Here is a 12,224-nt window from a genome sequence, read left to right on the forward strand (position 1 = left end):
TTTGCAACTCAATCTCATAAAGATATGATCATACTATGTGTTATCTACTTTCTTCTTTTTTTTTTCTCTTTTTCTCCCTATTCATATATTCTCCTGACATTGTAATATGTCACCATCTTGGTGTTAGAAAGATAATTATAAATTGAAGTTTATATTACCACCCCTGCTCAATCCTATTGCCGTCACACCCACCCTTGCCACCACCTCTGCCGGCTGCCACCCAGAAGACATGTTAGGAAATGTGTCAAGCGGTCAGGATAACATCGCATGAAAATATGCTATTCGTAAGGAAAAACGATGAAATAATAGCATTGATGAAATGTAAATTACGTGTGTATACGAGACAAACATACACGTATATACAAACCCGCCATGTATACTAAAACCCACCCGGAGAAACAGTATGCTAACAGAGAACTATATACCCTGCAACTTACGCGAAACAAAGTGAAAACGACAAAAAAACGCCCGCAGAGATACTTTGTATGCAATCCCCAAATGATCCTTGCATGGTCTTATGATTGAAGTTGTGATGCAGGACCAACGAAGAAATAAAAGATGTGATGAATAATCTGTGTCAGGACACATGTCTTTTATTTTATGCCTATCTACTTGGGATTTATTTAATTTGGTATCTAAAACTATAATTAATGAAAATGTTCCTTAAGAAAGTAACCGTTGTGTTTTCTGATAAAAAAAAATATAGCTTATCTATGCTAATAGCAACACTATTACACAAGTAAGATTCATGTCACATATCCAACAGTTACAACATTGATGACATCACAATTGATCAAAAATTTCTTGCAGAAAAGGTAAAAGGTTTGAAATGAAAGCCACTATTACTCTTTCTGGATTTCTAACTCTGGCTTTGCATGGACTTTCAAGAAAGAGTTTCCTTCATTCTCTTGCTCCTTTTGGATTTCTATTGCAGAGTTATGTGCAGAAGTGCTACATCCACGAACCACGATCACCTCCAATGTTAAAATTCTTCCTACATCAAGTGGGATACTGTCGAGTTTGGAGCAACGGTGAACCACTAATCGTTGTAGTCGTGGGAAGTTATCCCTGGAACTAACCCAATACTTGATGTCCAAATAATGCATTTTCAAGACTTTGAGCTGTGGAAATTCTGCATCTCCTGTCTCCCACAATTCTCCTGTGCATGCATGAAATTTTAATTTTAGAATCTCAAGGTTGGGTAGCAAGGAGAAAGTCCACATCTCTTCCCAATCCATTCCCGTATTTGACAACGTTAGTTTCCTAAGATTCTCGGGAAACAGAACAGGATTGCATGATCTTGTTGCTTCCGGGTATGGAACTGTGTTTAATAGCTTCAATTTTTGGAGGTTTTGCAAAGAGCTTACATTTGGGAATTCCAAATCACCTAGTCTTGATATTAAGGATCCACAAAACCCAAGCTTCCTAAGATTGGGAGCTCTTGACGACATATCCTGGCAAGACTGAGGACTCACTTGGGATAATGTTTGCAGGTTAGGCAACAAATTTGGAGAACCATCATTGTCTCCTACTTGTACTAATTTTGGCTCCTCAATATGGTTTTCCCCTGATCTGATACAGAGGTGCCTCAAACTTACCATATTCCATATGGTTTTTGGTAGGACAATATTCCTCTTTGACAATATTATCAGCGTCTGTAAGTTTACAAGGTTGGATATTGATGCCGGGGGACTTCCATTAAAAGCTTGAATTGCCAAGTATCTTAGCTCACTAAGGTGTACTACATCAGAACGAAATACAGACATAGGGACATTCTCCATATCAAGAACCCTAACCGTTTTGTAACTTTCATAATGAATTGGTCTACCCTCTTTAATAATATCGCTTAACTCATATGGATAACATAAACCGGAGTGGGTGAGTCGTGGAGGAGTATCTACTGAAGTTTTATTTCGCTTAACTCTTATGTTACCGGAATCTCGTGTAACAACACAATACAAGGAAGACGCTGCAACGCTAACAAGAGGATACTTGTAACTCAATAGAGAAAAATTTTCTTCCAAAGATTTTCTCAAGCAAAAATCCCGCAACAAGTCATGGATTCGGCATGCTTTAATTCGGCCATCAGCCTTCGTTTTAGAAGTCATCAGCAAACCTCTATTGATTAAGGCCATCAAGAAATCCATTGCAACATACTCCAAGATTTTGCTTCCACTTTGATGTATGAATCCTTGAGCAATCCATAGGTAAATCAGCTTTCTCACGGATACCTCATAGTCCTCAGGAAATGATCCAAAAAAGAGAAAACAGGGTTTTAAGTGAGGCGGCAAATCGTTGTAGCTCAAAGCCAGAGAATCCATGTATTGGCTTGGGTTACTCACCATAAACAATTTTGCCTGTTCGGCAATTTGCCTCCACCACTCATTTGACATATTATTTTTCAAAAGACCAGACATTATGACAATTGCAAGAGGCAAACCTTCACATTTTCTTGCAATCACCCTTCCCAAAGCTTCCAGCGAAAAAGGACATATTCCAGTCCTGAAGATCTTTCTTCGAAACAAATCCCAACTTTCTACTTCATTACGGAAACGCAAAACATGAGTAGGTCTTGCCGCCTCTACGTGTGAACCGATGTCTATGTCACGACTGGTAAACAGGACTCTGCTTCCTGTTTTATCATCTGGAAAATACATTTTGAGATCATTCCAGGCCTTAGAATCCCAAATATCATCCAACACCACCAAATATTTACGATCCTTTAGTAGTCTGTATAGCTTTTCCCCCAACTGCGTATCACTCATTTCATAAATCTCATCAGTAAGCTCATGGATAAAAGAGCTAAATATATTGAGTAACAAATCTTTAACTTGATAAACTTGAGAAACACAGGTCCAAGCTCGAATATCAAAGAAGTACTCGACTAAAGGATGGTTGTACAGTTTTGTAGCCAGAGTAGTCTTACCGAGCCCAGCCATTCCGGCAATTGAGATAACCTGGAGTGACTTTATAGAACTTGAAGTAAGTTGATCGAGTAGTGTTACTACTTCTTCATCAAAACCCACCACAACCTCTTCTCCCTCTACGTTTGAGCCATATATAATGTTACATAATTTTTCACAAGTACATATAATCTCATCTATACATTTTATTGATGTAACAAAAGGTTTCAAACGGATCCTGTTTACCAAATCGTGCAATTCCTCATTTTCATAAACCTGCATCATGCCTAGTAGATGATCATAGAGAGCCGTATACGAATAGACCTTTTTTTCAATGTAGTCTTTCTCGAATGACACAAAGTTTCTCTGAAGGGAATCAACAAATTCCTTTAAAAGAAGTGTAAGAGCATCAGCCATGGACAACTAAAAGATTTTTCAACAATCTAATATATATATATATATATGTATATATATGTATATCTTAATAAATGAAAGACTTTGACTTAAGCAGTACTGATAGATAGATGATAAATGATTGAGTAAACAGAAGCAATAGATGATAGGCTGGTTGAACGAGTTTTTAAGAGCTAATTTCTTCAACTGTAATATAAACAACCAAAAACAGATATAGATCTTAATGGGATTGGAGTAGTTGTGTGTATCTGCTACTAAACTTCATGGATGAAAATTTTGTCTCAGTGAGTCAACGAGTGTATAATCCATTCATATAATAACAAAGCATAAAATTGTGGGCTATCTCTATAATTACTGTAGCTAAAAAACTATTTTTAAAAAATGCCACGTAATCAAAAATGTCCACGTCACCATGTCCACGTGTCAAATGTTGCTATTTCCGGTAATAAATGAAAGTTCATTTTTAAATAACAAAACTTTTAAAGGTCACTGCTATTTTCGTGAATTGGTTGAAAGGTGTTTTCTATTTTCTGCAGTTACACCTTTATTGTATTATTGAACTTGTATAAGTTAGAGGGTTAAAAGTGTATAGTTAAATAGATGGTAGAATATTGAGTTGAAAATGTAAAGTTAAATAAAATAGTGGGTCCTAGACTAGTTCTGGGTGTTTTGGGGGATTAATCCTTGGTTAGTCCTTGGATAATGTGGAGCTGACAGGGACTAGTCCTTGGAGAATAAATGACACCCACTGTGAATGCTCTTACTTGTGCAATGTAATTGTAGCATAGTGATTTGAAGTTCCCACGAAGATTTATAAACAAACCAAGTTTGCTTGTAAGGGATTAAAGATATGGAAAATGAATCGCATAGACGCTTTTTATTAGGCGGTTGGATTGTGTTCATCCGATATCCAAAGAATAGAGAGCTTTATTATAATTAACTGTAACACCCCAAATATTTTAAGGTAAAAGAAATTAACCCCTTCTCTTAGCTTTGACATTAAATTAATTTCCTAGTATTTTATTTTTGGATATGGGTTAATTTAGTTGGAACTTTAGTGGATAGCAGGTAAAATACCCACCAAATTGAGAAGTGGGTCGTGGCACCCATAGGAAGTGCCAGACATCTTCTTTTGAGTATGAATCATACTTCCACTCTCATTTTCTTCTTCCCTTCATGCATTCCTTCTCATATTCTTTCAAAATCAAAGAATAGTTCATCAAGAGCAAAATCATTAATCATCTCCACCTATATTAGAAATTTACAAGCTAGGGTTTTGGTGATTTTGGGTGGTGGCTGAAAATCAAGAGGAAAAAGGGGAGAAAAAGGAATTGTATCCTATAGTCTTGATTTAGCTCATTGAATCTTGAGGTATTGAATTCCCTTAATTTAGTTTTTATCTTTGTTTTGAAATTAGGGTTCATGGATGAACCAAATTGGGGGATTTTGCTAGAAAATGAATTATGGTTCATTTTCTCCAATTCCTTAGTTAACCTAGTTGTAACACCCTAAATTATTAAGCCAATGAAAATTAACCTCTATTATAGTTTTGACATTAAAATAGTTTCCTGATATTTTATTTTTGAATATGGGATTGTTTTAGTTGGAACTTTAGCGGATAACGGGTATTTGCCCACTAAATTAGAGAATGGGGCGTGACACTCCTAAGAAGTGCCAGCCAAATCCTTCTTCTTTACTCATCACTTCTCCACCAACTTTTCTTCTACATTCTTCCTAACTCTTATACTAACAAACATTAATCCTAATTTCTCATTCAATCTAAGAACCTTTCATCAAGAACAATAATAATAATCTTCTCTTATCTCATAAAATTGAAAAGTGGAGGTTTAATTATGGTGGTGGTGGCTGAAATTACAAGGAAGAAAGGAGAAGAAAGTATGAAATTGAAACCCTAACTTATGTCTTCCAATATTTGAGGTATTGATGCTTTAACCTAATTTTGATTCTTGCTAAATTATATTTTAGAAATTAGGGTTCTTGAATTGGAAAATTTGGGGGTTTTATTTATATTGAGTAAATTGATATAATATGAATTAGGGTTCTTGTAAGTTAATTAAATTAGGGTTTTAATTGAGTTGCATGATAGATTTTGATGAATACTAGTAAGAACTAAGTTGGACAGATTCTGTCCCTGAGTTTGAAACGAGTTAAACACCTTCATGACAGCATTTTCACTTGTTGAGTCCTAAAAAGAAAATGTAGGTTATTGTGTTAAGTAAATTTTCCCACTGGAATGAGTTAAAAATACGAAGTAGAACTCTAGATATGAATTTTTGAATCCAGTGGCGCAATGTTGATCTTTCAGCAAAAATGATTCTGATGTCTGTTGTTAAAACGGGTTAAACACATTCTTGCAAGTTAATTCATGTTTTGATCACTGAATATAAAATGTACTAAAATGTGTTAAGAAGAAGTGGCCACTGGAATGAGGTCAAAATATGGTGTAGAACTCAAGTTATGGTCTTTTGAATTCAGTAAGGTCAAAGCTGTTTTCAGCAACTGTGTTGGTTTTTAAAACGACCAGAAGTCACCTTTGAAAGGCAATTCACATGTTGGTCACTAAAGATAAAAGGTAGGTATATGTGTCACCTAAATTTGGCCACTGGAATCAAGTAAAAAGAGTAAGTAAAACTTGATTTATGCTTGTTTGAAGTCTACTAGGTCAAATATGTTAATGACAATTTTGATACGAAAGTAACTCTTGGCCAATTGAAAATGATGTAAGAGATACATGTTATGTGAACCAACCCAAGATTAATATAAGATTGTAAATGATGGGTTGGGTGTTGAAATGTTAGTGATTATGGCTAGATGGCCTAGTATGTGATTGATGATCCTATATGCGTTGTGATTTGTTGCTAGGTTGAAGCATACATGTTTTGTGTTCATGCGGTCTTCTTGATTTATAATTTTGGTTTTCGCGGAGGAGGTGAGTTTTCTTGCATACTTTTATATATGCCTTGGGTCAATTACCATTCATGTTGAGTGAGTCCATGGTGGTAATTGATTTGGCGTTAAGTCCCATGTTTATGGTTGAGTTTGATTACAGGCCTAATCGGTGGCCACAGGCTCATGTGGAGCATTTCTTATTGATATATTTGATTGTAATGGTAATCATTTGCTTATATGGATCCATGTAATGCCTAGCCCAAGGGTGAGTATTATGGATATGACACGACGGTGTCATAGTCCATATGCAACAGTCCCTTGAGCATTGCCCTCCTTCGTATGTATAAACGTATGCAAGATTATTCACTAAGTTTTGCTTACTTTTTAGTTGTTTACCCTTTTATAGGTTGTCCCGGATGAGGAAGAAAGTAAGTATTGTAAAGATTGAAGTTAAAGATGCTTAATGGATATGGGTTGCTTTGGTTAAATGCGGATAATGGTATTGGTAATAGGACTCATAGTGACCCCTTTGAACTATCGGCTCTTTGTACTCTTGTTATGTCTTTTTGGAGAATTATTATGATGTCTAGAGTTAGACTCGAGTTTTTGGGTATTTTAAATGGGTCGTTTTGTAGTTGTAATGTATTGATTTTGTTTAAATGTGTTTTGGAGAAACCCATAATCCGTAACAGGTTTGGATGATGATTTTACGAATGGGTCATGCCGAAATTTCTAATTTTGTACGTCGTCATTTGTAAGATGTCAACTCGGGTAATTGACCCATTTGGTGGTAAAATGAATGGTTGGTCAACGGATACTTTTACCTTGCTTATTTCTGAGTCGAAAACTTATTTGAACTTAGAAATGTTGTATTATGAAAATTGGTTTTGATTTTGGTAGTCTGTAAGTTGGATTAAGCATCTAACGATTTTTGGTGTTGCTGAACTCGTGCCCACTGCGGCGCAGTGGGGATTCTCGGATCCAGGGAGCATGTTACTTCCACTGCGGCGCAGTGGGGATTGCATCCACCCACTGCGGCGCAGTGGGTATATCAAGTAAAAAAAAAAAATCCTTAATTTTCTATTAAATCGAGTTGTGTCGTTTCACTAGTTGTCATTGAGTTATAAGATGTGTTTAATTATGAAATTGATAAATTCATGTGATGAATTGAGTTTGTAAGAAAAGATGAATATTACTAGTTATTGTTGTGTGAATGAAAATGGTAGGTTGAACTACCTAATGTTATAGTTAAAGATGAAAGTAACTCAATGACAAATGGGTTGGGTTTTGGGTTTAGAAAAGGCTAGTGATTGTGAATGGCTAGGTTGAACTAGTCAAGTTGTGAATGTAAGCTTATGCTTTTTTCGATATGATTTTAGGTTGAAGCTTGCTTGTACTTGTTGTTAGCGTTATTCTCTTTGTTGCGAAAGGAGGTGAGTATTCTTGCATACCTTTAGGTATACGTTGGGCCAATTACCATGAGTTGTGAATGTTCCAAGCATGGTAATTGGTTCGGCGTTAAGCCCATGTAGGGCATTGTTTATGAGGCCTAAGAACCTCGGGGGCCTAAGAATCCCGATAGTTGATGTGATATGAGGCCTAAGAACCTCCGGGGCCTAAGAATCCCGATAGATATGATTTGTTATGATTGTTTAGCTTATATGGATACATATATGTATTGTTTGTGTGCAAGGTGAATATGTAAATGTGACATGACGATGCCATAGGTTACATGTGAAAGTCCTTGTACTATGCCCTCCTTCTTATTCGTAAATGTATGCAAGTATATTCACTAAGCCTTTGCTTATATTTTAGATGTTTACCCTCTTATATAGGTAGTTCCGGAAGAAGGAGCTAGTGATTGTTGATTGAGGATAGTTGATTTAGAGTTTGAAGCGATTTGGACGTCTTGAAGGTAATTAGGTCATTCCCGGGCGAATGACGATCTTTTGGTATAGAAGCTTAGTTGTCCCTCATTTCTTGGCTCATGGTACATTTTAGTTTGGGGTCATGCTTATGGGTAAATTTCTGTAAATGTTCCAGTTGTAAAGTTTTTGGATAGTTGTGAATTCATAATTTTGGTCAAAAAGGTGTCAAAGTGGGTAAATGACCCGTTTGATGGAAACCTTGATTTTGTGTACTCGTTGATGTTGTAATTGTGTTTGAAATGTGTCTTTATAGTTGTTAGAATATTTGAAATTTAGTTTGTGGAAGTTGGGCAAATGAATACTATAGTTTGGAGTTGTTTGGTGTGTCAAATGGCTGGTTTTTGCATCACGTGCAGGTCAGAAAATGCCCACTGCGACCCACTACGGCGCAGTGGGGGTTTTTCACCTCGCAGGTCAGAAATTTTTAACTGAGTCGTTTTGTAGGTACAAATTAAATTGGCATCATTACAGTTGATCGTCTCTTGTTCTTATGCACTTTGAATAGTCTTTTTTCTTCTCACTTCATATCCTTTGTAGCCTACTGAGATAATCTTTATTCCTATGTCATGAGTTAAATACCTAGTAAATGAGAGATTCGTGTAAACAAATATCAAAAAGAAGAGATATTTGTTACAGAAGGGCTATTTTACTTTTTAGTTGCAGTATCATTCAAGTGTTTTACCATATTGAACGGTATAATCTGTGTTGGAAACCACATGACACCCAGCTTGTGCAAGCATATGAGTAATGAGTTAAACTATACTCGTAACTAAGTGTGACATAATCATCAGTAAGCGATATTTTGATAACTAAGATCTTAAGCTTGGCTCCATATACATGCAAATAGTCGTACCTTGTGCTTGAAATTTTCTGCAATTAATTTTCTTTTGCTTGGATTTTTATAAAACTCAACATGCTTTTTGTTAAGTTGCGTAGTTCCAACTTCAGGATAGGTTCTTGCCGGCTTATCTCTACTTGAGTTTAAGTCTGATACAAATATACAATTATTTCTTTAGCACACTCTAGATTCTCTAGTCTTCCCCAGGTATATCTATTATATGGCAGAGTATTATATTGAGCTACAACTTATTGATTGAAACAATATAAATAAATTTTAGTGGCCAAAGTACCTGAAATTAAACCTTGGTGAAGGGATTGTTTGCAACTTAAAGCTTAAGGAGAACTGTTTGACAGTAAGTATGACTACAAGTACAGTGCCTGGCTGATTACATACTCTGATGGTTAAAAAATGAAAGCTGAAGAACGGCTAAAACACAGGATATAGTTAAACTATTGCCTAATTGAACTTATAGAACCCAGAAATTGAACGAAGGAATAATATAGATTTCTGAAATTGAGGAGAAACAAATGATTAGGCCTATTCGAGAAGGCAAATTTTTAGAAGAAACATACAAGTTTGCTGTTTGCCTATTTAAAAACATCAAAGACATGACCCAAAATGAAAACTAGGCCAGCTATATACAAGCTAACAGCTAAGTGCTAACAGTTTGCCCATGCTAAGAGTTACCCATGACCTTGTGGTTTCTTGCCAATGAACTGCTTCTTCCCATTTAATATTCTACTCAGCAGCATTAATTGGGTCTGACCTTCTGGGATCTTATCATGAACACTGTCGAGGTTTCTTGGTATGAAAAACTTAGGTCAGCAGATTGTATTGATATAAAACCGGATTTATTTTCTCTTAGTTCATTGAATCAAGTTCACTTGTGCAAGGAATTAGGCTTATATCACTGGCCCAAATATTTAAGTCCAGTTCACGGTCTAGTTTGGTACCGGACTGGTTCTAAGATTGTATGAAACGATACGAGATTGGTCCTTTGCCATTTCTTGTTTCCAGTTTCTTCAGATTTTTGGCTTGTCTCCTGTCTAGTCTAATGTTGGACCATTATACAGCCCTAGGCTCAACTGCTCAAGTATAAATTGTGAAGTTCACTACGACTTAAATAAAGAAGAAAATAGAGCAAAAGGGGGAAGAGATTACTGAAAGTTTAGGGATGTTTAGATATTGTCCTATAATTTTCACTGCAAAGTAACAGCCATGGGTATGTGTTCATGAGCTTCCACAGACACATGAAAACACTTTTATCAAGTGTAAAACAACTTGTGATGTTCAGGGTCTTGTGTATTGTTTAAGTTATTAAGGTATTCTCAGCTCTTACTGGAATATACATGTCACTTCTGCAGCTGTTGAGAAACTATTAGTAAACTATGCCGGAAAATATGCTACTGGAGATGAAATATTCTTGGTATGTTTATTCTCAATCTTGCCTACTGTAATCTAGAGTTGATTGCATGTGAATCTCGTCTTTTAAATTCCCAGTTGATTTCCTGATCAGTTGAATATTCTTCTATGAATAAAGCTAAGTTCATTGTATATATCTTACTGGTTACTTGCAGGCAGACTTGTATCTGGCATTCCAACTTGATAATGCAATCAACCGGTTCAAGGTTGACATGGTATTGCCTGCTCACAAGCTACTAATATGCAACCATTATGTTTTGAGGTTTAATATACGGCATATACTACCAAAATGTCCTAACATGGGTTCACTATTAGTTTGTTTATAAAAGCCAGACACGATGCGTAAAGGTACAAGAACACAGTTTGAGAAAAATTATCTGAAAAGAAAGAAATATACCTATATCTTCTTCAGACATGGTAGACGCTACCGCCTTCACTTTTTTATATACCTATATTGGTGTCAAAGCACCTCACCACCAAAAGTATTAAATGTGACCTCCTTCTCCTTTGCTTGGCTGCAACTCACCACCAAAAGCACCTCGATATTAATTATCAAGATGTTTTATTCGACTCCTCCAAATTGTTTTGCTGCTCGAAATCTTGAAACTTTTTTTCTCTGTTTTGAATTATTCGACAATAGATAGATTTTTGTTTTGATGAGAATTATTTATTAGGGTTTTGTGGCTCTGATACCATGTTAACAATTGATATAGAAAGTATAAGAATTAACATAAGACTGTAAGGCTTATACAACCTTTGATACGAGAGGTAAATAAAAGACTACATTGTGAAAAATTGTTATTAATTGTGATATTCTTGATTGAATACAATTGATCCTTATTTATACTATAATTCTATGCTATAAATATGGAAAGTATATAATTGTCGAGATCTTTGAATGAATTGTTCTCCAAGTTGAAATCTCTGATCTTTGGAAGTGATGAAGATTTATTTTGATCCAAAATCTTTTCTTTCTTTCTAACAAAAATATGATACTCCGTATAATTCGTTTATAATGGATGGGTTTCATTATATAGCTAAATAGACAGTTAAGTAGATATTTTAGAATAGAAGCTTGTTTTCTTTTTAATCTTTCTTTTCTCTTTGTATTGTTTTTGTTACTATATTGTTTCTGCATAAAGCTATCCTTCTAAAATATTAAAAAAACGTTTCTCTATTGATTGGTGCAGGCCGAGTTCCCACTTCTACTTAAGTTGAACAAGACTTACAGAAAAACACCATCTTTCCAACAGATTTTGACCGAGACTATATCAGGTCAAGTGAATTAGCTAACACATTTACGTATGCTCACTTTTCGCTATGAAGACTGAGCATGAACTTGAACTCTTTCAATCTTACTATTTGTTTATGGACGTATAAATCATGTTAGGAAATGCAGGGTTCCTGTTTCAGAAAATCATTTAGCTTTTAAACTTTTGAATTAATTAAATGTAAATCTATAGACACAAAACCCGCTGTTTTTATATTAAAAAAATCTTTAAAAAATGAGGAGAAAGAATCTGATTGACTTGCAAAGTGCAATTTCTGTTTATAAAAGAAATTATGGTGACTTTGGCTGTAAGATAGCTATAGATTTGCAACTTTAGGATTAGAATTTTGAAAGATTTCTGGTTTGACATTTTCCTGATTGTTTTACTCAGATGATCCAGTTTTTGGCATTGTCAAGCGACAAGAGGCTTAAGGCATGTCATCTTAAGGTAAAACCACGTTTGACTTGATAAGACCTGCTCGAATAAACTCAACAAGCTTAAGCTATCCTATAGCTTCTATCTTCTTGTGTAGAAT

At 35.4% G+C, this 12,224-nt stretch overlaps 1 protein-coding gene and 2 long non-coding RNA genes across 3 annotated transcripts; 2 read left to right on the forward strand and 1 right to left on the reverse strand.

Annotated features, from left to right (window-relative positions):
* Positions 1 to 688: 688 nt before the first annotated feature.
* On the reverse strand, positions 689 to 5,499 carry LOC122604553 (putative late blight resistance protein homolog R1B-16). Its single transcript, XM_043777436.1, has 3 exons — positions 5,494 to 5,499; positions 5,030 to 5,104; positions 689 to 3,290 (listed from the first exon to the last, which is right to left on the reverse strand). The coding sequence occupies exons 1-3, from the start codon at positions 5,497 to 5,499 to the stop codon at positions 843 to 845; spliced, it is 2,529 nt and encodes an 842-aa protein (XP_043633371.1). The 3' UTR covers positions 689 to 842.
* A 728-nt stretch (positions 5,500 to 6,227) lies between these two features.
* On the forward strand, positions 6,228 to 8,419 carry LOC122603700. The gene is made up of 3 exons (XR_006324488.1): positions 6,228 to 6,267; positions 6,634 to 6,732; positions 8,063 to 8,419. It is a non-coding gene; the product is annotated as an uncharacterized LOC122603700 (long non-coding RNA).
* Positions 8,420 to 10,377: 1,958 nt separating this feature from the next.
* On the forward strand, positions 10,378 to 12,224 carry LOC122603701. The gene is made up of 4 exons (XR_006324489.1): positions 10,378 to 10,422; positions 10,574 to 10,633; positions 11,609 to 11,693; positions 12,080 to 12,224. It is a non-coding gene; the product is annotated as an uncharacterized LOC122603701 (long non-coding RNA).

The sequence above is a fragment of the Erigeron canadensis genome, chromosome 6 (assembly GCF_010389155.1).
Source record: "Erigeron canadensis isolate Cc75 chromosome 6, C_canadensis_v1, whole genome shotgun sequence".
Lineage (NCBI taxonomy): Eukaryota > Viridiplantae > Streptophyta > Magnoliopsida > Asterales > Asteraceae > Erigeron > Erigeron canadensis.

Bases quoted from the DNA above. Each gene is read 5' to 3' on its own strand.
- LOC122604553 (XM_043777436.1), bottom strand. The intron at 3,291-5,029 runs GTGGAGAAGTGA...CTTCTTTTAAAG, and splicing joins AGAATGTAGAAGAAAAGTTG to GAATTTGTTGATTCCCTTCA.